The sequence below is a fragment of the Canis lupus genome, chromosome 17, assembly GCF_011100685.1.
Source record: "Canis lupus familiaris isolate Mischka breed German Shepherd chromosome 17, alternate assembly UU_Cfam_GSD_1.0, whole genome shotgun sequence".
Lineage (NCBI taxonomy): Eukaryota > Metazoa > Chordata > Mammalia > Carnivora > Canidae > Canis > Canis lupus.
This window is the reverse complement of record NC_049238.1, coordinates 21,356,661-21,384,012: the sequence shown is the minus strand read 5'-3', so window position 1 is coordinate 21,384,012 and position 27,352 is coordinate 21,356,661. Positions and strand designations below refer to the sequence as shown.

Below are 27,352 nucleotides of genomic sequence, written 5' to 3'. Positions count from 1 at the left end.
GACATTTCCTAGAGCTGTCCCATCAGACAAGTATTTAAGATAGTACGGATTAGGGGAACTGCTGCCTGAGCCGCACCCAATTTTGTGTTCTCACAAAGCTGGTCCTAAGCCCCGGCACAACCTAAGTTAGGCACAGCCTAAGTTAGGCACAGCCTAAATTCGCTAAGGCAGTTGGGGTGAGTCCCTTAACTCAGGCTTTTTTTTTTTTTTTTTAAAGTCTTAGCTAGCTCCTCCCACGTTTTTCTCAAATGTTTTGTGTAACTAAAGGAATTTAATAGGGGGGGGAATTCTTGGGGAAGACAAAGACTGGTTTACTCCAGTCTTTCCTGTCCCTATTTATACATCTTGAACTCTTCTAGTTAGTATGCTGAGACCTGTAAAACTTATATGACTTTAAATGTCTCCGGAAAGGGCAGAGATTTGTTACGTTCTTTCTTTGTTCACTGGCATCCCATCTCTCAGGGAGGGAGCGGGGAAGGCCTGTGCCGAAACAAGGCCACGGGCCAAGCCTGGCTTGTACTCAGAAGAGTGCAGCGAGCGTGCCCACGCCAGGCTTTCCTAGTGGTTTCCCTCTGTCCTTTCCCCAGGCCCCTTTTGGTCTTTGGAGCACCCATCCAGGACTTCATGAATGGCTGCCCTCGGTGGAGGCCCAAGCTATCCTCCCTCCGCCTCTCGGTCTGAGTTCTCCACTCTGACCGTGCCGAGGTAGTTACTCAGTCCAGCCCGGCCCTGCCTGCTACACGGCTGGTAATCTTGACCATTAGGTAGGCTTCAGCGCTCGGGAGCGGCGGCAAGGCCTGGGCGCGCCGCAAACTCGAGGCTCGCGTACAGGCCCCGTGGGAACCCGCGGGGCGCAGCGACCGTCACCGCGCAGGCGTCAATCTTGCTTTCTTGACACTGCAATTCCCAGAAGGCCACGCAGCGTCCCCGGCGCGGCTAAAGGCCGGGAGCCTCGCTCGCTCGAAAGGGCGCGGGACTCTCGCCGCACTGCATTATGGAATACATAGTCTGAGAAAACGTCTTCGGGCACAAAGTCTCCACCACGCTCACGTGTTTACCTTGTGCACTGGAGGCACGGGTAGAGGAGTGGGGGGGAGGGGTCAATAAAGAGTAGCTACCAGATTTCGTCATAAAACCGCGACTAGATAGACGGCGCCATCTTCGAACTTGGACTTCCGGAAGGACTTTGGTGAGGGTGAGTGTACCGCAGCGGGGTGTGCGGGGGCCCCACGATTACTCCTCCTCCTCCTTTTCCCATAGCACTAAGATATTGGGAACTAGCTCTTGGCTCCGCTGTTCCCTCTCTGCACAGCATCGCGACCTCCAGTCCCCGCACTGCTACAGAAACCATCACACTCCCCGCCTCCTTCCCTGTAGTGCAACCGGACATCCCTCATCCCTCCTAACCACGGCTCTTGCCTTCTTCCTCGATGCTGTGCGGGTAGCACGGCATCCTGTGTCCGGGCCGCGGCGCTGCTTACATTGCATCTCTCGGACTCCGCGAACCTCCGTAGTCCTGAGCCTCAGAAAACTCAGGGCTCGCTCCCAGCTCAGCACAGACTAGTGGTGGAAGCTGCCCCCACGCCCATTACGGAGGAAGGGCCGGCGGTCCCTGCTGGAGGGGTAGCGGGTTAGTCTCCTCATCCTGCTGTGTCCCAGCCACTTCCTCCGTGAGGCTCCTCTAACCCCGGGGTTGTGCCCCGCGCGCTGCAACCCCATTGGCGCAGCCAAGGGCCAGTTATGTTTCCCTTCTAGTACTTTTATCCCGCGGCAAGTTGGCTGTCTACTGGGGCAGGCAGAGGTGGCGACTTCAGCCCCACCCGTACTAACTCACTTTGTTAGAGAAGTGTAGTGTACGGCGAAGCCTCTTCGCCCTAGCGGCGTATTGTTAAACTTCGGCCTTTCCTGTTGTTTGAATACTTTTTGCCATCCCTTCTTATCTAATGTGCTATTATTTTCTTAGTAGTTTTCTTTAAACTGGTTTGTTTTCAAGTTTAAGTGCCTTAATCTCAATCTAAGCAAGATAGATGGAACCATGGGTTTCACGGGCTAGAGTTTTTTTGGCTTTTGTTTTGTTTTGAGAGAGCGCGCGCGCGGAGGGGGTGGGGGATGGGCCGGGGAGGAGGGAATCTTAAACTGGCTCCAAGCCCAGCGGGGAGCCGGATTCCTGAGCTCGGTCTCACGACCCTGAGATCCCAACCTGAGAAGAAATCGAGACTCAGGCTGAGCCACCCAGGCGCCCCAAGGGCTAGAGTTAAAATAAAAGTTAAAGTTAAAATATAAAAGGTCTAATAAAATCGTTCATTTTTGTATCACTAAAATCGTCGTACGTACCACCAGCTGTACCATAGGAACACTTTGGGAAACAGTGTATTAGACCAAACAGTGTGTTTAAAGTAATTCCATACTTGAGGAACTGTGTTAACTATTTTCCTTAACTAGGGAGATCCTGGCAGCCTTGAAGCAGTATTCCAAACAAGTTGAGGTGCAAACGTAAACTTTTATAAATTCTAGCACAGATTTATTAAAACATCCTTTCTTTACTTGAGTCTAGAGTTTGCATTGTGAAATCATAAAAGGAAATTAACCACCATACTCCGCTACTGCCTTCTGGAGAAGTGAATCCTTCAACGGATTTTTTGCAGCTTGAGAAGTTAGTCATTAAATCAACAAAGTTTAATTATTGCACTTAATATGTACCAGATTCTGGATTCAGTAGTGAATCAGGCAAGTCATATGAAATTTTCAAGTGAGGTAAAGATGAAGTAAGTAAATACTCATATCTCTTAGAATTCCACATGGACTGGGCAGCCCTGGTGGCTCAGCGGTTTAGTGACCCCTTCAGCCCAGGGCGTGATCTTGGGAGACCCAGGTCGAGTCCCACGTCTCCCTGCATGGAACCTGCTTCTCCCTCTGCCTGTGTCTCTGCCTCTCCCTCTCTGTTTTTCTCATGAATAAATAAATAAAATCTTAAAAAAAAAAAAAAAGAATTCCACATGGACTAAAGAGCTACATTTAAGATTCAAAACTAGAAAAAGTATTAGAAGAAAATAAAATAGGGTATGTATATATCAGCAGGGTAGGAAATGTCTTTTTAAGACCCCCCCCCCCCAAAAAAAAAGAACCAAAACAATTTATAAGGGAAAAGATTGAGGAATTTAACTTGGAAAGTAAAATTTCAGTTTAGCAAGAAATGTCATAAACAAAGTTTTTAAAAAAGAAACAGGGAGGGATCCCACGTCCGCCTCCCAGTGCATGGAGCCTGCTTCTCCCTCTGCCTGTGTCTCTGCCCCCCTCTCTCTCTCTCTCTGTGACTATCATAAATAACTAAAAAAAAAAAAGAAAAAAAAAAAGAAACAGGGGCACTTGGGAGGCTCAGTGGTTAAGCTTCTGCCTTTGGCTCAGGTTGTGATCCCTGGGGATCCTGGGATGGAGCTCCACATCGGGCTCCACACAAGGAGCCTGTTTCTCCCTCTGCCTGTGTCTCTGCCTCTCTCTGTCTCTCATGAATAAATAAATAAAAAGTCTTCAAAAAAAAAAAAAAGGTAGAAACAAAGTCATCTGGGTGGCTCAGTCGGTTAAATGTTGAACTCTTTTTTCTTTTTTTTTTTAAGATTTTATTTATTCATGAGAGACAGAGGGAGAAGCAGGTTTCATGCAGGGAGCCCCATGCGGAACTTGACACTCGATCCCGGGACTCCAGGATCACTCCCTGAGTGAAAGGCAGATGCTCAACCACTGAGCCCCCCAGGCATCCCCCCTGGTTTTTTTTTTTTTTTTTTTTTTTTTAGGATTTTATTTATTCATGAGAGAGAGAGAGAGAAGCAGGCTCCATGCAGGGAACCCAATGTGGGACTCGATCCCGGGTCTCCAGGACCACACCCCAGGCTGAAGGTGGCGCTAAACCGCTGAGCCACCAGGGCTGCCCTCTTTTAAAAAAAAAAAAAAAAAAGGTAGAAACAAAGTTTTTGCGACATAAATAACAACTCCACAGATCAATAGAGAAAACATTGATTTGTCCTATAGATGTGAGGGCAAATCATTTGTATGGGCAATTATAAAAAGATACAGATGTCCAGGGCACCTGAGTGGCACAGTTGGTTAAGTGACAGACTCTTGGTTTCAGCTCAGGTGCTGATCTGAATGTAGTGAGATCAAGCCCTGTGTGGGGCTCCACATTGAGCAAGGAGTTGGCTTGAGATTCTCTCTCCCTCTCCCCCTCCTGATTGCGGTCTCTCTTTCTCAAATCTTAAAAAAAAAAAAATACATACTTGAGTGTGTGTACACACACAAAAGATAAAAAGAAGTTGCTAACCTCAATCATCAGGATAATCCAAAAAAATAAAATAAGAAAGCATTCCTTCATCAGACTGGCAAAAATTAAAGATTGGCAAGGGTGTGGTAAAATGAGTACTGATAAATGGTTATAGTGGGATTATAATTGTTTTTTGTTTTGGTGAGCTGTTTGCAGTATCTATTAAATTTTGAAATGTGTATATCCTTCTACCACTAATGATAATTCCATGTCAGATCATTAGTCCAGAAAATAATTTCTCATTAATGGAGAGTTCTCTACTAAAATATTTATAGCAGTATTGTTTGTAATAGTGTTGTGATTCAGTTGTCCATCAAATGGAGAATATCCAAATGAACTATAATTCTATGGAACACTGGATAGTAACCAAGAAGAATGAGATATATGTAAGTGTACTGATGTGGAAAATCTTTAAGATATACGTAGAAGTTCTCTTAATTGATACCTATTTAACTAGCTTCCTGTGTTAACCGTTCTCTGTTTCCTCTGTGAAGCATACAGACAGATGCCCATGCACACTGAATGCTTGAAGCCTATAGACTTTTCTCCAATAGGCCTGCTCATTCTATTCCCACTGGTTGAGTTTAATGCCTGCTAAGAGTCATTTGTGTTGGTTCTCAACATTTTTTATGTCATAATATATATATATATATTTATTTAAATCCTAAAGAAATTGAGTATGAAAGAGTTGTTGCTATTAAAGCTCAGTTGAAATGTGGCAGATAAACAGGTGCTTTATTGCTATTTGCTATATTCTATGTGTGTTTACAAGTATTTTGTGTCAACTAAAATTTTTATAAAAACAATCCTCAAAGGGATGCCTGGGTGGCTCGGTGTTTGGGCATCTGTCTGCCTTCGGCTCAGGCTCAGGGTATGATCCCTGGGTCCCCGGATCAAGTCCTGCATCAGGCTTCCTGCATGGAGCCTACTTCCCCTCTGCCTGTGTCTCTGCTCTCTCTCTGTGTCTCTCATGAATAAATAAATAAATTCTTTAAAAAAATTGTTTTTAAATAAAAAAAAAAACAATCCTCAAAAAGAAAAGAAAGCAAAGTAAGTTGAAAGCTTGGAAAGAAAAAAGAAGTACATTTGCAAAGAAACAAAGAAGCTGCCAAATAGGTGTAAGACAGCTGTAAAAGACTGAGGAAATTTTGCCAAAATCTGAAACTTTATTGCACTTGAATTTCTTCTCAAGAAAAAATGTTTCAAGAAAGGTGTGGTCTGTAGTGTGGGTGCTGCTGAGAGATCAAGTTAAACGAGACTCAGAAGCATCCATTGCATTAGTTGACACAGCAATTATTGATGACTTTAGTTTCTTTGATGAGTTGGAGGGCAATATCCTAGTCTAAATGAAGTAGGGAAATTAAAACATCAAGGGCAGACAACTCATTAAAAGTTTGACTGAGAGGCAGGAAGAATATGGGTTGAAGGATTGTTGTATGTCCGTTAAGATGAGAATTAGAGACATTTAAATGCAGTTAGGAAATAGCCAATGTAAAGGAAAAGGTTAAATAATTTCAGTGCCCTTAGAAGGTGGGGGAATAGAGCTAGAACACAATTGGAAGTAGCTGAGGGGTTCAGATGCAGGGAATGTTAGGCTACTTGACCAGACATTGAAGTATGTCCCACCTAATGGCTTTGGGTTTTGTTTTAGAAATCAGAGGCAAAATCATCTGCTGAGAACCAGGGGATCAGATGTTGGAGGAAAGGGAGCATAGGGACTGATTAGAGAGAATGTGTAATTGCTAGCGCTCTGGCAACTTATATGCACACGGTGGAGAGGAATTGACAAGACATTGATCCCACTTTCTACCATGGGGTAGTGGGATGTGAGTGAAGGACAAAGCTCCATTTGAGAGCCTAGAAAGCTAGAAATTTCAATTCCTGGAATTTTTTTTCCATCCAAGATTCTAAATATAATTTAGGTCTTGCCAATCAAATATGCTTTTGGAGAACTCAAATTTGGACCAAGTTTAGATAGGAGGCAGGCCAGGAGACCATACATTTTGCTGGTACAGATTGTGACAGAGGTATGATTCTGGATCTGGGAACCAGAGAAGGGTCTTCCCTGTTTAGTCAGGTCACTTTCTGATCAATGCAGAGGCAGTTCCTGGAACCATCAGCTGTCGCAGGGGCCTCCACATCATAGTGTAGGAGGAGAAGCCCTGTTCTTGAACCAGCAGCTGCCAGACAATTTCCCATTTTGACAAGCACTTGTTCCTAAACTGTCCCCCACCCCCACCCCCGTCGCAGTGATCCTGCATGTGCATGTGTAGTTCTCAAGCTTGCATGTGCATCCATCCAAATAATCTAAAGGGTTTTGAGAACACAAAGTGCTGGCCTCACCCTAGAGTTCAGATTCAGTAGATCTGTGATAGGACTGAAAATTTGCATTTTAACAAATTTCCAAGTGATGCTGATGCTGCCAGGACCACACTTTAGGAACCACTTATGTGAACCATGCGTAATACCCTATATAATAAGTCCCTTTTAGCTGGTCTAGAGAGGATTCTATTCTATGCAACTGAACCTCGATAATTATTTATTATGATTATAAAATAATCATTCGGGATCCCTGGGTGGCGCAGCGGTTTAGCGCCTGCCTTCAGCCCAGGGCGCAATCCTGGAGACCCGGGATCGAATCCCACGTCGGGCTCCTGGGGCATGGAGCCTGCTTCTCCCTCTGCCTGTGTCTCTGCCTCTCTCTCTCTCTCTGTGTGTGACTATCATAAATAAATAAAAATTAAAAAAAAAAAAAGATTTAAAATAATCATTCATGTCTTCTTGGTCCTTATCTATGTGATGTTAGTGGTTAAAAGAAGTGGTTCTTGGGGGACACTTGGGTGGTTCAGTGGTTTAGCATCTGCCTTCAGTTCAGATCATGATGTGGGACTCAATCCCAGGGTCCGAGGATTGAATCCCACATTGAGGTCCCTGTGGGAAGCCTGCTTCTCCCTCTGCCTGTGTCTCTGCCTCTATCTCGGTGTCTCTCATGAATAAATAAAAATAAAATCTTAGGGCAGCCCGGGTGGCCCAGCGATTTAGTGCCGCCTTCAGCCCAGGGCCTGATCCTAGAGACCCAGGATCAAGTTCCACGTCGGGCTCCCTGCATAGAGCCTGCTTCTCCCTCTGCCTGTGTCTCTGCCTCTCTCTCTCTGTGTCTCTCATAAATTAATTAATTAATTAATATTAATTAATAAAATAAAATAAAATCTTAAAAAAACAGTTCTTGGATTTCCTGAAGATTTTGCCTTATTTTGATGCTATGTCATTTGCTATCTAACAGTTCATGACATTTATCTTTTATATAATTTGAAATTTTATTTATTATAAAGTATTCCCTTTTTGTCCCTTTTTGTACTTTATCCCCTGAATTCAACTTTGCTATTACCAACAAAACTCTTTTCTTTGTCTACATTTGCCCTGTATATTTTTTATGTGTCTTTTGACTTTCAGCTCTTTGAGTTCCTTTGTTTTAGGCATCTCTTTCAAAGCCTATAGTTTTAGTGGATGAGTTGATCTTTGGTTGTTGTTCTATATCTTTATCTTTTGTCATCTTTGTAGGTTTTTTTCTTTTCTTTGTGTTTCTTTTATTTTCAGTCTCTTACTTTGTAGCCTTTAAAGCAATTCCTTCTGGTTCCTATGGCTGCTAGGTATTTTGGAAGCAATATAGTAGACTGCTTTTAATGTTTAATTAAATGGTATTAATAAACCTTTATTTTTCCATTTATCAACCTTACAAGCAAAATCAGGATACTTCTTTGTCTTCATCTACTACAGTCAGAATAATAGCACTTTTTACATTGCAAAATGTAAAAATTTTGACTTTCAAAATTTTAAATTACAATCTATTTTATAGTGGTAGTTACCACAGGTGTGTAAATTCAGGTCATGTATCACTGGACTAAATGTATACTGCCAGTCTTTATACTACAGCTTCTCCATTAGGAAGTTTTTCATATTGATTTATCTTTACTTGGCTAAAGTAGGTCTTCAAGGGGATTTTTTAAACTAAGGGTATGTAAGTTTTTTAATTCCTAGAAACTTGCATATTGAGAATATTATCCTGTTGCCTTTATGTGAATGATGTCTCAGTTAAATGAAGAATTTTCTTGGGGTCCCTGGGTGGCTCAGTTGGTTAAGTGGCTAATTTTGCCTCAGGTCATGATCTCGGGTCCTGGGAGCCCCACATCAGGCTATGCATTCAGTGGGAAGTCTACTTATCCCTCTGCCTCTCCCCCACTGGTTCTCTCTCTCTCTCTCTCAAATCAATAAATAAAATCTTAAAAAAAAAAAAATTCTCTTGACCCTCTTAGTGTTTTTAGCTTCTGGCATCATATGTTTCTGAAAACTCTGAGGATGACTTGATTTTTATTTTTCTTTTTTGTTGGAGAAATTTAGTGTCTTCACTTGGGTATTTCTTGGTCTTGGTGATTCTTTATTGATTTTTGCTTCCCTTTTAGACTGGGGTCTTCCTTTATTTCAGGAAAGTATTTTTTTATTTCAGGAAATTTTCTCCTTTTGTTTTTTAACACTTTAACACTTCTGTTCTCATTTTTCATCTCTCTTCATTGGGATCATCAATTATTCATATGTTGGCTCCCTCCTTCTTTTCCATCCACATCATCTCACTAACCACTTTTACCTCTTTTCAGCAGCAGAGTTTCAACATTTGCCTCTCCTCTAGTTTTCATTTCATTTCATGATGATTTTGTTTATTCAGTTTCTTTCCTTATGACTGCTCCCTTTTCACTTTGTTTTCTTTGATCTCTTATTTCCTAGATTCCACGGTATCTTTGGATTTGAGGGTTTTTTTTTTTTTTTTTTTTTTGAAAGTATAGAAGTTTTTGTTGCAGATTTTCTTCTGTTTTCTGGAGGCTTTGACAGAATACATTTCATCTTTTTTTGTTGTTTGTTTCATTTTTTTTCTTTTTGTAGTGTCTATGCATAGATTTCAGGTGGATCCGTTTTGTTTGTTACTGATTCTGAATGGAGTAGTTCTCTCAGGGCTTGCTATTTACCAAAGAACAAGGTAGGTAGATTCTCATTGACCTCTAGTTACTTTGGCATTCTAACAGTGTGTCTTTAGCACAATGTTCCTTTGTACCTGAGTTAGAGGATTGAGCTGTTGTTACAGTTTATAATATATTTAGATTATAGCTTCTTTAGGAGAGATAGTTGGGAAGTTTAATTTGTATGATCTCTCTCTCTCTCTCTTAAAAGATTTTATTTATTTATTTGTTTGTTTGTTTATTTATTTATTTATTTGACACAGAGAGAGAACACAAGCAGGGGGAGTGTCAGGCAGAAGGAGAAGGAAAAGCAGACTCCTTGCTGAGCAGGGAGTTTGATGTGCGGCTTGATCCCAGGACTCTGGGATCATGACCTGAGCCAAAGGCAGATGTTTACTGACTGAGCCACCCAGGCACCCTTATATTATATTTCTTATGGTATCTGTATTAACACACTTTACCACCAAGGCTAATGAGTTATTTATCCTTAAGACATATACAGACCTATAGGGGATTCTCTCCTGGGATTTGAGTATTTTCTCCTTCTTTGTCATAGACAGGCAGGTTATTCTGGCCAAAAACTGGGCCTTTGCAGGGTTGCGTGTTGCTCAGCTTTTTGGTTTGGTGATCAGCGTTTCTGTTTATCTCTGTCAGTTTACTTTGGCTCATGGTTGTACAATGATTTTCTGGGTTTGAAAAAAAATGAAGGGGGGCTCCTGGGTGACTCAGTTGGTTAAACGACTGACTCATGGTTTTGGCTTAGGTAATGATCTCAGGGTGGTGGAATTGGCCCCGATTTGGGCTCTGCTTTGGGGTTTGCACTCAGCGAGAGTATGCTTGAGACTTTCCCTCTGCCCCTCCCCACTTGTGTGCATGTACTCGTGTCCTGTCTCTGTCTCTCTCAAGTAAATTAAAAAATAAAAATGAAGGTTCGTGACAGTTTTTTAGTTCATTCTTCAATGTGGGAAAGGTCTCTTAATGTAGTAGGATGTTCTTTAATTATCTCATAGCCATCTACCTCCCCTATTCAGGTGAAAGATTAACGGCAGGGCACTAGAAAACTCTTATTAAATAAATATTTTCCTTGACTAGTATTCACAAAGATGGGTGTTAGCTCTAGGTATCCTCCTTCATTTCGGTCTAAATTTTATATATCTGGCATCTATTCTTTGTAGTCTACTCCTAGGAAGTTTAAGAATTCGGGGAAGATTTTTTTCTCTCTTTTTTTATTTTTTGAGGGGAAGAGGGTGATTCATATCATTGGGTTTTTAGGGAAAGAGGTTGCATAATGGCTCATTCACTGCATTAGTCTTACAAGAAATCTTAAGAGCTTTAAATTAAATTGGCTGAAGAATATAATGCTTAGTACTTAGTAAGCATTTAATAAATAAATGGTAGCTTTCTTATTATCTGTTTATTGCTAGCTCTTCTAGTGTGCAAACTCCATGAGGGCAGGGACTTTGTCTGTTTTGTTTATTGTCAAATTACCAGTTCTTAGAATAGTGCCTAACATAGAAGATGTTTAGTAATTATTGTTAAATGAATGAATGATCAAGGAGCTTGGGTTTCTGGTTGGGAGCTGGGCAGCGGGTGAGATGAGAGGAGAAAAGATAGGAAAGTAGAAAATCTGAGCCAGTGCAAATAGCTTTTGCTTCTACTTATGTGTATGTCTCTCTGCAGGGGCAGCCATTTTAGGGGGTGCTGATGGATACCTACGGGGTCGGCTGTGTTGCCCTGGGGGAGGCCGGCCCCGTGGGGAACATGACTGTGGTAGACTCTCCTGGACAAGAGGTGCTAAACCAGCTTGATGTCAAGGCCTCTTCAGAAACAACTAGTGCTGAAGCTTCCATAGAGATGTCTTTACCTACACCTTTGACTGGATTTGAGGATTCCCTTGATGAGAGAAGGCTCCCTCAAGAACAAGAAAGCCTCTCCAGACTTGAACAGCAAGGTATGTGTACCTTGTCCCTTCCTCTTTTTATCTCCCCATTTTTACATTAAGATGAAAGAAAACAGGGTGAAACCATAGGATCTTATCAAGCTGGGTATGGTATAATCTATTCCAAAGAGGTTTGAGATCTGGTCCCATCTCATAGACCCATATTCTTCTTCTCTACAGATCTTTCTTCAGAGATGTCAAAGGTCTCAAAGCCGAGGGCCTCAAAGCCTGGCCGGAAGAGAGGTGGTAGCACACGGAAAGGCCCCAAAAGGCCCCAACAACCTAATCCTCCATCAGCCCCTCTGGTTCCTGGTCTCTTAGATCAATCCAACCCTCTGTCTACCCCCATGCCTAAGAAACGAGGTCGAAGGTCCAAGGCAGAGCTGCTACTACTGAAGTTGTCCAAAGACCTAGAACATCCAGAATCTCCACCTCCAAAGAGGCCCCCTGAGGACTTTGAGACCCCTCCTGGAGAACGACCCCGTCGAAGGGCTGCCCAAGTGTAAGGATTGTGGGGTGCAGCTCAGTGGAGGGGGTTGAGGGGGGCAGATGTTGGAGAGTTCAAAGGCTGTGACGAGGCGTCAGGTAAGTGGGAGGGTTCTGGGGACTTGAGCCATCTTCTAGCTCTTACCACAGCAACTTAGTTATCTGTTGCTGAGTTTGTCTTTCTAGGAGATTGTCCTCTGTGCCTTATATCCTCTCACATTTTCAGTTTCCTCCAGGTCTTTGTTGCAATTTTCCTGTCCAGTATATATTGGTCTCTATGTGCCCTTCTATTCTTCCCTGGGCTCTTACTGATCTCTGACTGGTAGCGTGAAAGTGCCTTGGACTTGGAGTTGGCCAACCTGGGTTCAGATTCCACATACATAATCTGAGTCCTGTCTTGGCCAACTCCATTAACTTCCCTAGATTTCTGGTTCTTTATCAAAAGGGAAAGGGAAATTAGTAGCTGCTTCGCTGGGTCACTGGGAGGACCCAGGGAGATTAGAATCAGCCAAGTGTCTGGAAAGGTGGGCTCTCAGTTAAGTGTTTGTGAATGTGGCTCTGACTCTGCCCTGTCCTGCAGGGCGCTTCTGTACCTTCAGGAACTGGCTGAAGAGCTCTCAACAGCACTACCTGCTCCAGTGTCCTGTCCTGAGAGCCCCAAGGTGAGCAGCCCTGCCAAACCGAAGAAAACCCGGCAGCAGGCAGCCTGTCAAGGTGGCGAAGAGGAGGATGATACTGCACGGGATGAAGACTTTGTTCTCCAGGTCGAGGCTGAAGATGGAGATGAAAGTGAGGCCCCAAGCGAGAGCTCATCTGACCCCGAGCCTGTAGTGCCGCAAAGCACCCCACGAGGATCTACTTCAGCGGTAATCTGAGTGAACAAGAAAGTGAATGGGAAATAGGGGGCTTGTTAGGGGGGGTCTGCAAGGTTCCCCAGTGGAAAGCTTTGGTCTTGTAACTGATGGCTAAAATAGGTAAAAGAAGAAAGGGACACCCTCAAAAAACAGTTGAACGAGTTGGGACTGGGGATGTAAGTACATGAGGTTACTCATTCAGATATTGAGCATCTACTCTGCACTAGGAAATACATGTGACTAAGAGAGCCTTCTGCCTCACAGAGTCCACCATGTAATAAGGGCTTCACTGGGAAGGAACAAAATGGTTTTGGCATGTAAAGGAGGGCAGTGAACTACTTGGGCTTCACCGGAGAAGTGATGGTAGGGCTAGGTGTTGAAAGGAGAATAGAAGTTTGCCAGAGATTTGTTTTCCCAGGAATTCCCAGGGGAGGGCTATTGAGAGCTCTCAGCAAATTTCCAAAGGTATAGAAGTGCCCTGTGGGACCAGCAGAAGAAGGGGTGGCGGTGGGGGAGCAGTGGGGGGATTAAAATCGAGAGGATAGTAGGACAAAGACTGGTAGGACCAACATAGGTATTTGTTGAATTATGGTAAAATATACATAACATAAATTTTGCCATTTAAAAATGTACAGTTGATGGGGCACCTAGGTGGCGCAGTCCAGTTAAGCATCATCTGACTATTGATTTTGGCTCAGGTCATGATCTCAGAGTTGTGAGATCGAGGTCCACCTCAGGCTCCATGCTGGGCATGGAGCCTGCTTGAGGTTCTCTCTCCTTCCCTCTGCCTCTCCTCCCTGCAAAGGTTTTTAAGTAGAAAAGTCAGATAGGACACAATAAGTTGGTCTGCAGTGGACAGTCAGAAGACAGCTTCAGTTATCCAGATAGTGGTAGGGAAGGCCTGAGTCAGGCTGTGAAGCAAAGTGAAAGTGGGGAGTTAGGTGCAAGAGACATTTAAGATAATTAACAGCACTTGGCAGTTGCTGGAAAGGCAGGAGTAGGAGTTTCTAGCTTAGATGGTACTCTCAAGTACTGGACTTCAGAACAGAGGAATGGGGGGGTAGTTAAAGTGAGCATGGGAGGTGATGGGCTTACTTTCTGACATGCTAAGTTGGAGGTGCCTGTGTGCCATGAGCCATCCTACTGGAGATGTCTGGTGGCCAGTCATGTGCATGAGACCAGTGCTTTCCTTGTCTCAAGCGCAACATTTAAGGGAGCACCAAATTCTTTGGGAATCAAGATAAAGATTTTGATGCAGCATTTAAAAAAAAAATAAAAATAATGCAGAGCACCTGGATGGCTCAGTTGGTTAAGTGTCTGCCTTCAGCTCAGGTCATGATCTCAGGGCCCTGGGATTGAACCCTGCATTGAGCTCCCTGTTCAGTGAGGAGTCTGCTTCTCCTCCTTCTGCCCCTCCCCTGGCTCGTGTTCTCTGTCTCTCTCTGTCTCTCTCTCAAAGTCTTAAAAAATAATACAACAAATTTATGATGAACAAAATATCAAAGTTTTAAATAAATACAGGAACTGTATTACTGATTTTTCTTTTGCTTTAGGCTCTATAATATGGGTTGGCACCACACTGTAAAAGTCTAGAATTTGGGATCCCTGGGTGGCGCAGCGGTTTGGCACCTGCCTTTGGCGCAGGGCGCGATCCTGGAGACCTGGGATCGAATCCCACATCGGGCTCCCGGTGCATGGAGCCTGCTTCTCCCTCTGCCTGTGTCTCTGCCTCTCTCTCTCTCTCTCTCTCTCTCTCTCTCTGTGACTATCATAAATAAATAAAAATTTTTAAAAAAAAAGTCTAGAATTTATAGAAAAGCTGAAACTGGGTAAAGTTTACATTTACTAAGATGTCAACTTGATAATCAGGCATAATGATGGTAATCAAAGCCATGGACATGGGATGAGAGTATCCAGAGTACATGTATCTCAGAGGGTTGAAGAGAAGACAGAGAGACTCTGGGTAATTCCATCATCACCCCAACCTGTTGGAGAAGGGAGTGCCTATGGGGGAATATCACAGAAGCAGGAAGAATAAGGAGATATTATCCCATGAGGCAGGAGTTTCAGGAAGCAAATGCAAGTCCTTTGAACTGAATGCCAAGGAAGGTGAATAGAAAATACTTAACAGGCTTTGCAGTTAAGTATTTGGCAGTTTTTATGGAGGAGTGGGAAAGGTAGAAACATCAATCTTTTAAGGTGCTGATAAGTCAGAGGCTAGAGAGGAAGCAGTGCCAAGAAAAGTAAAAGCTGGGAAAGCTGCCTTCTGGGGACTTTCTCTAATCTATAAAATTGCCTCCCTTACACTTTTTTTCATTTGCTCCTCAGAAGCAGAAGCCACACTGCCGGGGAATGTCTCCCAATGGCTTACCAAATCACATCATGGCTCCTGTTTGGAAGTGCCTCCATCTCACCAAGGACCTGTGAGACTTGAGGAAGGGGGCTGGGGATGAGAGGGTGGTGGCAGCGTGTAAAGGACCATTTAGAAGGAGGGCCATGGGAAAGAGGGGAAGTACTCCCAGGGCAGGACACTGAAGATATTCATAACTAAAAGGCACTGCTGTGAAGGTAAGAGCTCCAGAGCTGTGCTGTCCAACATGTTAGCTACTAGCTGTGTATGGCCATTTAAATGTAATGTAAAATTAATTAAAATTAAAAGTCCAGTTTCTCAGTTCCACTAGCCACATTTCAAGTGCCCAGTAGCTACTTGCAGCATGCAGCTAGTGTATCTATCAGACAACACAGATCATAAATCACTTCCATCACTGCAGAAAGGTTTACTGAACAGCGTTGCTCTAGAACCTCTCTTCTCCTTCATTAATGCTTCTTCTGTTCCTCTAGCCGAGAACAGAAGCATTCATACTGGGAGTTTGCAGAATGGATTCCCCTGGCCTGGAAGTGGCACTTGCTATCTGAACTGTAAGTTAAAGAGACATTCTAAAGCTTAGGGGGTGACACCACTGCAGACGGGGAGGGAATCCTAGGATGAGTGAAACTTCCAAAATTCACACTGTTCCCACCTCCATCCCCAGTGAGGCGGCTCCCTACCTGCCCCAGGAGGAGAAGTCTCCACTATTCTCTGTCCAACGTGAAGGAATTCCTGAAGATGGCACACTCTACCGAATAAACAGGTGAAGATTGCATATCTGTTTCTGATTCTGGGAGATAGAAATAGGAAAAATGAGTATTGAAAGGGATGACCGGAATGCCTGGGTGGCTCAGTGGTTGAGTGTCTGCCTTTGGCTCAGAGCATGACCTGGGGTTCTAGGATTGAGTCCCACATTGGGCTCCCCGAGGGCAGCTTGCTTCTCCCTCTGCCTATGTCTCTGCCTCTCTCTCTCTCTGTGTCTCTCATGAATAGATAAAAATCTGAAAGGGATGACAAATTGGCTCCATTCTTCCCCTGATGCTGTTCCAGTTGGACTAACACAGGAGTCCTGGCTAGATCTGGTCACCCCCTTTCTTTCTTTTTTTTTTTTTTTGGTCACCCCCTTTCTAATTTGCAGTGCTTATCACTGCTCAGACTGAGGGAAGCGAGGGAGATGGAGTGCCAGACCATTTTACCAGTTCACATGTACTCAGATAGATCCAGACAGGCTGGCCCTGGAGAGAACACTGTAGTAAACCAGAACACACAGCCTATCAGCTTTGAAGGTAAACTAGAGCTAGACAGGCTTTGGAAGGAAAGGAGGAAGATACAAATTCTCACCTGTAGACCATTCTTGCTTTTCTGGCCCTGGCTTAAGCCAGTTCATACCAGCTCCAGGGTGGAACTACCATTCTGTCTTCATTACTGTTTTTTTATTTTTTTAAAGATATTATTTATTCATGAGAGACACAGAGAGAGAGGCAGAGACACAGGCAGAGGGAGAAACGGGCTCCATGCAGGGAGCCCGATGTAGGACTCAATCCTGGCACTCCAGGATCAAGCTCTGGACTGAAGGCAGGTGCTCAATCACTGAGCCACCAGGCATCCCTGTTTCTCTTTTTTAAAGACTTCATTTTTTTGGAGCAGTTTTAGGTTCATAGCAAAACTGAGAGGAAGATACAGAGATCTCCCATATACCCCTGTCCCCCACTCCACATACACAGCTCCCTGGTTATCAGTATCCCCCACCAGATGGTACATCTGTTACAGTTGATGAACCTATACTGACATGTCCTCACTCGTCCATAATTTACACTAGGTTTCACTCTTGATGTTGTACATTCTGTGGGTTTGGACAAATGTATAATGAGCTATCTTTGTCACTATGGTGTCATACAGAGTAGTTTTACTGCCCTAAAAATCCTCTGTGTTCTAACCACTCATCCTGCCCTCTGCTCTTATTGTCGCTGTCACAGATCTTTTGATTGTCTTTAGAGTTTTGCCTTTTCCAAAATGTTACATTGCTGGGATCATACAGTGTATAGTCTTTTCGGGTGGGCTTCTTTCACTTGGTAATATGCATTTAGGGTTCTTCCATGCCTTTTTACGGCTTGAGAACTCCTTTCTGATTAGTGTCAAATAATATTCCATTGTTTGGATGTTAATTTATCCTTTCACCTACTTAAGTCCTTATTATGTTTTGTTAATCCCTTTCTTCATCCCATCTTTGACTTTTCTCTAGATTTAGCTCGATCACAGCACACCCAGAACGCTGGGATGTGTCCTTCTTCACAGGGGGACCCCTCTGGGCTCTGGACTGGTGTCCAGTGCCAGAGGGGGCAGCAGCTTCGCAGTATGTGGCTCTTTTCTCCAGTCCTGACATGAATGAGACACACCCACTGAGCCAGCTTCACTCGGGTCCTGGGCTGCTCCAAGTCTGGGGCCTTGGGACCTTGCAGCAAGAAAGCTGGTGAGGTGGGGCTGGGATGCTGCCATAGGAGGGTGGTTGAGGAGAAGAGAAGGATGGGGCTGGGCAGGGGCGCTGGGGGGACTTGGCTTGGATTGAGATGGGGTGGAGCACAGGCTGGCGGCCCCAGGCCCATTCTCCCCTTGTGCTTTCTCTCCTCAGTCCTGGCAACAGGGCTCACTTTGTCTATGGGATCGCTTGTGACCACGGCTGCATCTGGGACCTCAAATTCTGCCCCAGTGGAGCATGGGAACTTCCAGGCACCCCCCGGAAGGTACCTCCCTGTTGTTTGTGGGATGCCCTAGGACTCAATCAGAACAGAGAGACCAGACCCTATGAGTTCCCAGAGTTGACACGGAGGATGGAGTTTTCCCAGCAACTCTATGGCATTTCCAGGGACTAAAACCTTAAAAGTTTTCTGAGAGGCCCTAAAGGCAGCAAGCCTCAGCACAGATCTGGTCTTCCCTCTAGGCTCCTCTCCTGCCCAGGTTGGGCCTCTTGGCTCTTGCCTGCTCAGACGGGAAGGTGCTGCTGTTCAGTCTGCCCCATCCAGAGGCCCTGCTGGCTCAGCAGCCCCCAGGTAAGTAGCACAGTGGGCAGGGGGACGTGGTGCTGCTGTAGCAGGGCCTGTCTCCCCTAAAGTCCCCCCACCTCTAGGACAGAGCCTCACTCAGCACCCCATCTACTCTGACTTCACACCTATTGTCCTTGACCTTTTTCTTTAGCAGCCTGCAAGGTGTGCTCTATGCTACAGTTTTGTCACTGGGCTCTTTCAGCCACTCTCCTTTCCCTGCCTTTCCCTGCTGGGTGCTTGCAGGCCCTCTCCTCCTGCTACCACGGCTGGTTGGCTGTGTAAAGAGCTGCTAAGGCTGATCTTCCCTGCCACTCTCTTCTCCTGCTCTTCTCCTGCCTCCAGTCCTTTACTTGACCTCTCCTGCCCTCACTGCTATGTATACATAAACACAGTGCACATAAACAATCTTTTAATTGGGAATAGAGGGAAAGACTGGAGAGCTGAAGTTGAGCAAGAAGAGGAAGGGTTAGTGAAAGGCAGCTCCTATTTGTTTTTCAACTGTACTGAGTATTTAAAGAAAAGGGTACCCAGGTTTGAGCCCTGAGAAATCCCATATTTGGTGGTCTGGTGGAGGAGTGGGCTGAGGAGGGAATAGGCAGTAAGGAAGTGAAGACAGATGCATAGACACTTCTTTCAAGTAGTTTGGCTGTGAAGGGGAAAACATAGATGAGGGTGGTGCTGGAGGTGAACAAGGTTTAAAGGAAGGGTTTTGTTTGTGTGTTTCATTTAGTTAGAAGGCTGTAGTGCATGTTTATGTCTGAATATGAGAATGACCCAGTAGGGAGAGAGAAAGTGGATCATTCAGGAAAAAGGAAAGATAACCAAATGAGCAAGATTCTAGAAAAGGTGAGAGAACTTGGAAAGAGAGTGGAGTAGAGCAGTTAGCCATTCTGATAGGGGGAGGGATATGCTCATGTACAACAGTGGGGGAGAAAAGAAGATGGGGGCTGATAGAGGTAGATTCATCAATGTGTTGGAGGAGAGATGGGTGTCAGGGAAGGTCATTCTCAGATCTGGGGTGTGATCTAAGAGCAAGGCAGGATTTCAGTCCTCTGTTCCCAGAGCATCAGTTAATGCTTTCCTTCTCTCACAGAAGCAATGAAGCCTGCCATCTATAAGGTGAGTGAGCAACCTGCTACCTTAGCCAAGGCTCCATCTTCTTGAGCCTTCTTTACCGATTCCACAGTGAGTGTCTTTCTGCCTCTCCTCCCTGCTGGATTAAACACTGATTTGAGCCTTTGTTGCAAATGGTAGGTATCCATAACCCTAGTCCTGACTATTCTATTCCTGCAGGTACAATGTGTGGCAACCCTTCAGGTGGGGTCTATGCAAGCTTCGGACCCCTCTGAGTGCGGTCAGTGCCTTAGCCTGGCCTGGATGCCCACCCGGCCCCACCACCACCTGGCTGCTGGCTACTATAATGGTAAAAAAAAAGAACAAAGAGAGCATAAGGGTCTATTGCTCTTTAAACTTTATGTATGCTTGTTTTTTGGTTGTTTCCTTTTTGGTTCAGTGTTGGGCATTATGTTTAAGCAATGTAAAAAAAAAAAAACAAAGAAAAAGTCTGGGGCATCTGGATGGCTCATTCGGTTGGATGTCTGCCTTTGGCTTGGGTCATGATACTGGGGTCCTGGAATCTAGTCCCACATCAGTCTCCCTGCTCAATGGGGAGACTGCTTCTCCCTCTGCCCCTCACTCCACTCCTGGTCTCTCTCTTGCTCACTCTCTCCCTGTTTCTCAAATAAATAAATAAAATCTTTTTTTAAAATTTAGAAAGAAGGGTCACTAGAAGTTTTCTACTCAGAAAAACATAATTGAGAATAGATGAACAAGGGCACCTGGGTAGGCTCAGTAGGTTAAGTAAGCATCTGCCTGTGGCTCAGATCATGATCTTGGGGCCATGGGATTGAGCCCCGTGTTGGGCTCCCTACTCAGTGGGAGTCTGCTTCTCCCTCTGCCTCTCCCCTCCCCCGAGATCATGCTCTCACTTGCTCTCTCACAAATAAATAAATACGGACAGCCCGGGTGGCTCAGCATTTTAGTGCCCAGGGCCTGATCCTGGAGACCCATGATCGAGTCCCACGTTGGGCTCCCCTGCATGGAGCCTGCTTCTCCTGCCTGTGTCTCTGCCTCTCTCTCTCTCTCTCTCTGTTTCTGTCTCTCATGAATAAATAAATAAAATCTTTAAAAAGTAAATAAATAAAGTTAAAAATATAAATACAATCTTTAAAGAAAAAAAGCATAAAAGAACATCCTTTTTATGGAGTTTTCTATGCATATAAAAGATTAAAAGATCAGATGTTAAGAGAGAATTCTAACGATGGGATCATACCATATAAGCTATTTTAAAGATTTCTTTTTCTTTTTTTTTTTTTTTTAAGATTTCATTTTTAATCTCCACACCCAACATGGGGCTCAAACTCACAACCACAAAGTCAGGAGTCACGTGCTTCATCAACTGAGCCAGCCAGGTGCCCCTGTATAAGCCATTTTAAATGAAAATGTATGAAATTTAATTACACTTTAATTTTATAAAAGAAAAAGATTGAAACCGAGAGATGGGCTAAGCTCCACATAAATGTTCCTTCACCACAGACGTTAGTTCCTTAAAGATACTCTTAAGGTTTAAAAGGGGAGAGAGAAAAGGATCATAAATAAGAATATTCGGTAGTTGGAGTCCTCAGGGAACAATTTCATGGTTAGACCTCATCAGTCTCATCCCAGAAGGTCAGGAAATTAGCATGCTCATGCTTCCTGTCCCTCTCTGTCTTTTAAGTGTGTTTCTTTTGGTGTGATGATCCTATGTCATCAGAGTTCATCAGTCTTGATGCTGTTTTGCTGTCTTAAAAATCCCCGAGTTAGATTTCTGTATTGAAATTATCACCCATGTCCATCAGTCTGCCCCTCTGAGTCCATCCTTGTTGCTACATGACTGATCTGGCTCAGCTGGAGGTCGCTGCCAATAAGTTTTTCCAAGAAAGTTTCAGAGGTGCTACATTTCCTGAGTTTTTAGCTACAGTTTCCTCAGCTATTGTTTATTAAATTCTTATTTTTCTTTAATTTGTCTTTTACTTTTATCAAAGTTATGTTTTTGATTCCCTCCTCTGCTAGCCTGGCCAGGAGCAGCCTGTTTTAGAGTCAGCAGAGTTTGTTTCTCTTTGTTCTTTTGATTTCTGTTTCTCTACATCTTGTTGCTTTTGGCTCCTTGCCTGTTCTCTTTTGTCTTAGAGCAGAGTTGGCAGATGTTTCTCTAAAAGGTCCAGATAGTGAATATTTTATGTGTTGTGGGCTGTTTGACCATTGTTGGAACTACTCAACTCTGCCATTGAGAAATGAAGGCAGCCATACATTAGGTAAACGAACGAGTGACTGTTCCAGTCAGACTTTATTTACCAAAGCAGACAGCAGGCTGTATTTGGCCTAAGGGCTGTAGTTTGCCAACCCTTGTCCTAGTGGGTTTTTGCTTTTTAAAAATCCCTTTGTTGGGGATCCGTAGGTGGCTCAGTGGTTTAGCGCCTGCCTTCTGCCCAGGGCGTGATCCTGGAATCCCGGGATTGAGTCCCACGTCAGGCTCCCTGCATGGAGCCTGCTTCTCCCTCTGCCTGCGTTCTGTCTCTCTGTCTCTGTGTCTCATGAATAAATAAATAAAAATCTTTTAAAAAACCAAAAATAAAAATCCCTTTGTTTCTGTTTAGTAGGGAATAGAGGCTACTGGGTGTATTCATTCTGTCTTTCAACTGCAAGTCCCAGACTAAGCTATTTTTTGTCGATAAGAGTTGGAGCTGAAATATCACAGAGGGAATGTTGGCTAGCTAATTATGATCCCTACATCCTTTCATAAGGGGGTCACCTCTGAGGGGAAAAGACAAAGGTCCTAGGAGCCCGAGAAAGACATTACAGCAAAGAAGAGAGAACTGGCCTTTAATACCTACACATTCTGTCCCTACCTCAGGCATGGTGGTTTTTTGGAACCTTCCCACTAATTCACCCCTGCAGCGGATCCGGCTCTCTGACGGCTCCTTGAAACTCTACCCCTTTCAGTGTTTCCTAGCCCATGACCAGGCTGTGCGTACACTTCAGTGGTGCAAAGCTAACAGGTACAGGACAGCAGAGCTGTGGGGTGGGAGGTGAAGCCTGAAAAGGCTGGTGCTCCCAGACCTGATCAGATTTGATCTTCTCCCTCCTCTCCCCTCTTTGCACAGTCATTTCCTTGTCTCTGCGGGGAGCGACCGCAAAATCAAATTCTGGGATCTTCGACGACCTTATGAACCCATAAACTCTATCAAGCGCTTCTTGAGTACAGAGCTGGCCTGGCTCCTACCCTACAATGGTGTTACTGTGGCCCAGGACAACTGCTATGCCTCGTACGGCAGGATGCGCACAAGAGGAGCTCTGGGGACAGACCCTAAGGGTTGGGGGGGCAAAATGTGCTAGACTGTTGTGGGGAGAGGAGGGTTGAAAGCTGTTTCATTGAGGTAGTTGGAGTTCTGGAGGGAATGGGGGAAGGGAAATGAATCCAATCTTGGAAAAAGGAAAGTTTTATTTTGTCTTTCTCTTATAGTTACGGACTCTGTGGAATTCATTATATTGATGCTGGTTACCTTGGTTTCAAGGCCTATTTCACTGCTCCTCGAAAAGGCACTGTCTGGGTGAGCCCCTGTCTTCATTACACAGGAAAACGATTCCCTTACTCAGCTACTGGGGGTCAGGAAGAGGCAGCAATAGGGGATAGAAGGGATAGATGTATGGTAACTGTATCATCAGGGATAAAGGTTATGGTAAACTCATTTTTAAAAATTTAAATTCAATTAATTAACATATAATGTATTGTTGGTTTCAGAGGTAGAGGTCAGTGATTCATCAGTTATATATAACACCCAGTGCTCATCCTATCCCATGCCCTCCTCAATGCCCATCACCCACCTACCCCATCCCACCACCCAATAAACTCATTTTTGTTTCTGTATGTATTTCCCACTTCAGACTGTGGAGTTGTTACCAGTTCACAGAACTGAAACAATATGAGTGAATGAAAGAAATCTGTCTCTTCTTATTAGAGTCTTTCAGGATCCGACTGGCTTGGGACAATAGCCGCAGGAGATATATCTGGGGAGCTCATTGCAGCTATATTGCCTGATATGGCACTGAACCCAATAAATGTCAAGCGACCTGTAGAGCGAAGATTCGTACGTATATGAATATTTAATGGTATAGCACCATCTGTTGGGTCCTAATCCACATGACCTCCTAAATTAGAACTATGAAGTAGTAGGTACAAATTTGGATGAGTTCTCCCAGACCTGATATTATCCCTTGAAGTCTTAGCACAGAATTGTACATAATCTTCCCTATCATAGTGCATCTGTACATTTGTTTAAACATATTACCTTCTTCCATCTTTTAAGTCTTTCCTGCCCAAAACCAATTTCTCTCTTTTTTTTAAACCATGTCCAGTGTGGAGCCCAACACAGGGCTTGAACTCACAACCCTGAGATCAAGACCTGAGCTGAGATCAAGAGTCAGACGCTTAACCAACTAAGTCACCCATGCGCCCCATCAATTTTCTCTTTTATTCTGTCTCCAGTATTATAGGACCTAATCTCATGGTCTCCTTTCTAGCCTATATATAAAGCAGATCTGATGCCATATCAGGACAGCCCTGAAGGTCGAGATCATTCTGCTTCATCTGAGGCCCCCAACCCTCCTAAGGCTCGAACTTATGCTGAAACTGTCAACCATCACTACTTGCTCTTTCAAGACACAGATTTGGTAAATTGAGGCCAGGAGAATGGGTGTGGCATTTTAAAAAGCAGAAGACTTTAGTCCTGGTATAGTAGGGCATTGTAAGGAGTTGCAGCACCAAGATGCAAGACTAAGAAGCTGCTGGCTTTCTCTCTTCTATTATCCTTCTCTCCCTAGAGTTCCTTCCATGATCTGCTCCACAGGGAGCCAATGCTGCGCATGCAGGAAGGAGAGGGGCATTCACAGCTCTGCTTGGACAGGCTGCAGCTCGAGGCAATTCACAAGGTAAAAACCTTGTCTCTCATCTTCACCCTTCACTCGCATTTCCTCCCAACTCTAGACCTACAATCAATGAAGTGAGGGATGAAAAGGCAGCAGAGACCGCTAAGTAAGAAAGACAGCTCTGGCTCTGCATCCTGCAGAACATGACAGACCTACGTGATTTCTACCTCTCTCACCCCATCATGGTCCTGTCCTTTTAGACTGTCGCCCTTTTTATCCCCCCTTACAGGTAGGACTACCCAAAAGCATCAACGGTGAATATCTCTTGTTTTCTGTTCTCTTTGCAGGTCCGATTCAGTCCCAACCTGGATTCTTATGGATGGCTGGTATCTGGGGGACAGTCAGGGCTGGTTCGGATCCATTTTGTCCGTGGACTCACCTCACCACTGGGCCACCGTATGCAGCTTGAAAGTCGAGCCCACTTTAGTGCTATGTTCCAGCCGTCCTCCCCTATTAAAGGGCCTGGCTTCCCTCCAACTAGCCATCGCCTTCTGCCCGGTCCCTAGTCGTGGTCCACACAGGACCTCTGGAATGAAGTCTGCCAGGAACAAATGGCCCCCCCATGTACAGAGCCATAGGAACTGGGGTCCTCATGGATAGTGATGCTGCCAGACCTGGATCTTTAGACCAGCCTTGCCAGGACTCCTTAGATACCTCTCCTACAGACTTCTGTCATCACAGCCCCCTGCGGGCAGGGGGGCTATCCCTCCACAAACTCTCAAGGCTCCTCAGCCTAAAACTATGGCTCATGAGTAACACTCAGGCCTGACCTAGGCTTGGGAGTCAAATTGCTCATATTGAGCATATTGTGAAGTGCGTAAAGCTAAGTAAAGGTACTGGGTGTTTTTGAGACCACACGTGAGTGGGTGTTTGGAGAACACAAAAGGGTATCCGCATGAAGGGTCCTGTGTGACTATATTCCAGGATCCAGTATTACTGCCTTCTCAAGTAACCAACACACAGGCCCAGGAGGGGTGATAGTCATTTATTGGACTGAAGCTGCTTGTAGTACTTTAACTGAGGAACACCACAAACACCCTACCAGTAGAACAGTGGCTCAGATCCTACTCACTCCTGCTTATGAAATATTCCCAATCACTGGTCATCTGACCCTACTTGAACACTCCTAGGCAGTCATATTTTAAAAAAAATCTTCCTTTATATCAAGTCAGAGTATACTTCTATAAATTTCACCATGGGTAATAGGAAATCTAGTCATTTTTCCCTGTGATTGCCCTTTTAAGTATATTTAAAAATAGCTATCATGTGTTTCCCAAGTCTTTTCTTCTCTAGATTAAATATCTTCAGTTACTATAACCATTATTTACACGTCATGATTTTTGATCCTTCATGATATTGTCACATTATTGACTTATTAAACATGTCTAGCTGCTTTATTTGAAATCTCTGTATAGGAGGTGTTTAAAACTCAAGTACTGTATGTATTGTTATATCTCTTCTTGTTAGAGTCCTTGTGGAAAGCTGCAGACTCCTAGGGACTGTAATATTGCCTTATAAGCAAAGTCAGACTCCAGCAATGAGAAGTAGGCAAACCATAGTCTTAGAATATATGGGAGTACAATCAAGTTTGGGGGAAGTAGTCAGATGACCTCAGGAAATAAAAATATGCAGCCAGCTGCAACTGAAGGGAGTGGACACTAGTGCCTACCTGGAACAAAACCCACTGGCTCTGTCTGTAGATGGGTTGGCCAAATAATCTGCAAACCGCGTTTCTGCCTCTTCTGTGTATCCAGAGAATGCTTTCAGCCCTTGCTCTCTGTCTACTATAAACCCTTTTCTCTAAAGGCCATTCTACTTAAGCCTTCCCTCCCAATGTATCCATTTTATACTATATGGATTCATGTTCTCATCCTTTGTGCCTTTGCTCATACTGTCGTTCCTCCCCTCCCCCCAGTCATATCCATATAAGTCCCATTCATCCTTCAAGGTCCCAGCTCAAATTTCACCTTTTACTATGGAGCTTCCCAGATTTCTCTAGTAAAAATTCTCCCTCATGTATTCTCAAGAGGGAAGGAAGAAAAAGGACAAATGAGTGTTTATTAAACACTGGATCGATTTCAGGTATTTTGCACGTGTTAGTTAATTATGAAGTAGATATTGCCGCATTTTACTTGTAAAGATAAGATTCTGAGTTTGAGTAGTCTGAATAAGGTCCCTTTACTAAGCAGTGGTTGCTGGGATTTGAACGTAGACTGACTGCAGAGAACAGCTTTCCAACCTACCACATTTGGTCTCCTATTACATTTACTAGTGTAAATTCACTCCTGGCACAGTGTTTTGCATATAGGAGCCTTTGGTTAAATGTCTGTGACATCGTATTACTTTGCTTCCTCATTGTGTTTCTCCAGTACCTGTAACAGGATTCTCCCTGTGGTAATCACATAGGAATTGAGTAAATGGGCGCTAGCACTAGCCAGGTAGAGAACCTGAAAGACAGGTGTAGCTGCTTCCTGAAGTGTGGGTTCCCAGGGTAAGTTAAGCAAAGGCTGCCAGCCTGACAACTCTGCCAGGGATCTTGTCATTTCCACCACCCTCAAAAGGATGTTGCACTATATTCACAAGACTTTAGAATGTTAAGGCTGGAAAGGGGTTAAGAAATCACCTAATCTAGTGATTTCTAGATACTGAGTTGTGGACCCCTTTTTTTAAAAGTAGCTCTTTCTAGAAACATTTTAAAAGCTGAGGTAAAGAAGAACCTGTAGTGAGTGATATGCCCAAAACATCTCCTTATAAACGTCTAATACTGAGGAGGAGCCCGGTTTGAAAAACAGTCCAACAGAAGAAGAACTGTAAGTTCAGGTCTAGTGGTGACCAAGGCTGCGGAGACCGCTACTTCACAAAACCAGTACCAGGACCTTCTGAGGTTCTGGAATCGCATGCTTTCCACGGAGGAGTTCGCTTTACGTGGCACTTTTAAAGGCTACTGTGGACAAAGACTGAACCAGGCACTAGGAGGACGACAGGTACGAAGAAGACCCAGTTTCACCCATTCAGGAGTTCGCAATCAAGACTAGTGAAGAACCCAGCGTCACTGGAAAGATAACCCGCAGTTAACTAGGCTTATAGTTTCCAGAGGGATTCCCGAGACCATGAAGGGCGTCAGCACCTTGGCCAGTTCCGGGGGAGGGAGCAGGGAGCGTCTACCAGGTTGAGAAGCCCGGGCTTCGGGGAGAGGAGGGGCAGGAGGAGGCAGCGGGCGGCCCCAGGTGGGCAGAACGGCAGGCGGGGCCCCACCGAGACCCGCGCTCGCTGACCGACGGCTGAGCGGCTCTCCACGCCTGTTACGCTCAGTCCA

At 44.5% G+C, this 27,352-nt stretch overlaps 1 protein-coding gene across 2 annotated transcripts; it reads left to right on the top strand.

The window, feature by feature from the left end:
- Window positions 1-680: 680 nt before the first annotated feature.
- GTF3C2 (general transcription factor IIIC subunit 2) lies at window positions 681-25,440 on the top strand. 2 transcript variants are annotated; one of them, XM_038561070.1, is made up of 19 exons: window positions 681-705; window positions 11,005-11,275; window positions 11,444-11,765; window positions 12,330-12,615; window positions 14,932-15,026; window positions 15,445-15,522; window positions 15,636-15,734; window positions 17,214-17,441; window positions 17,601-17,712; window positions 17,910-18,018; window positions 19,106-19,131; window positions 19,306-19,435; window positions 21,965-22,109; window positions 22,215-22,376; window positions 22,574-22,661; window positions 23,070-23,198; window positions 23,632-23,781; window positions 23,932-24,039; window positions 24,324-25,440. In XM_038561070.1, exons 2-19 carry the CDS (start codon window positions 11,029-11,031, stop codon window positions 24,540-24,542), a joined length of 2,733 nt encoding a protein of 910 aa, XP_038416998.1. In that variant the 5' UTR covers window positions 681-705; window positions 11,005-11,028; the 3' UTR covers window positions 24,543-25,440. The 2 variants fall into 2 exon arrangements, with proteins under 2 accessions (XP_038416998.1, XP_038416997.1); XM_038561069.1 differs by lacking the exon at window positions 681-705 and adding an exon at window positions 919-1,195.
- Window positions 25,441-27,352: the final 1,912 nt, after the last annotated feature.

Excerpts from the sequence above, each read along its gene's own strand:
- GTF3C2 (XM_038561070.1), top strand. The coding sequence starts at position 11,029 with ATGGATACCTACGGGGTCGGCTGTGTTGCCCTGGGGGAGGCCGGCCCC. Across the intron at positions 11,276-11,443 it reads CTCCAGACTTGAACAGCAAG|ATCTTTCTTCAGAGATGTCA; the intron begins GTATGTGTACCT and ends TCTTCTCTACAG. Across the intron at positions 23,199-23,631 it reads GACCTGTAGAGCGAAGATTC|CCTATATATAAAGCAGATCT; the intron begins GTACGTATATGA and ends TCTCCTTTCTAG.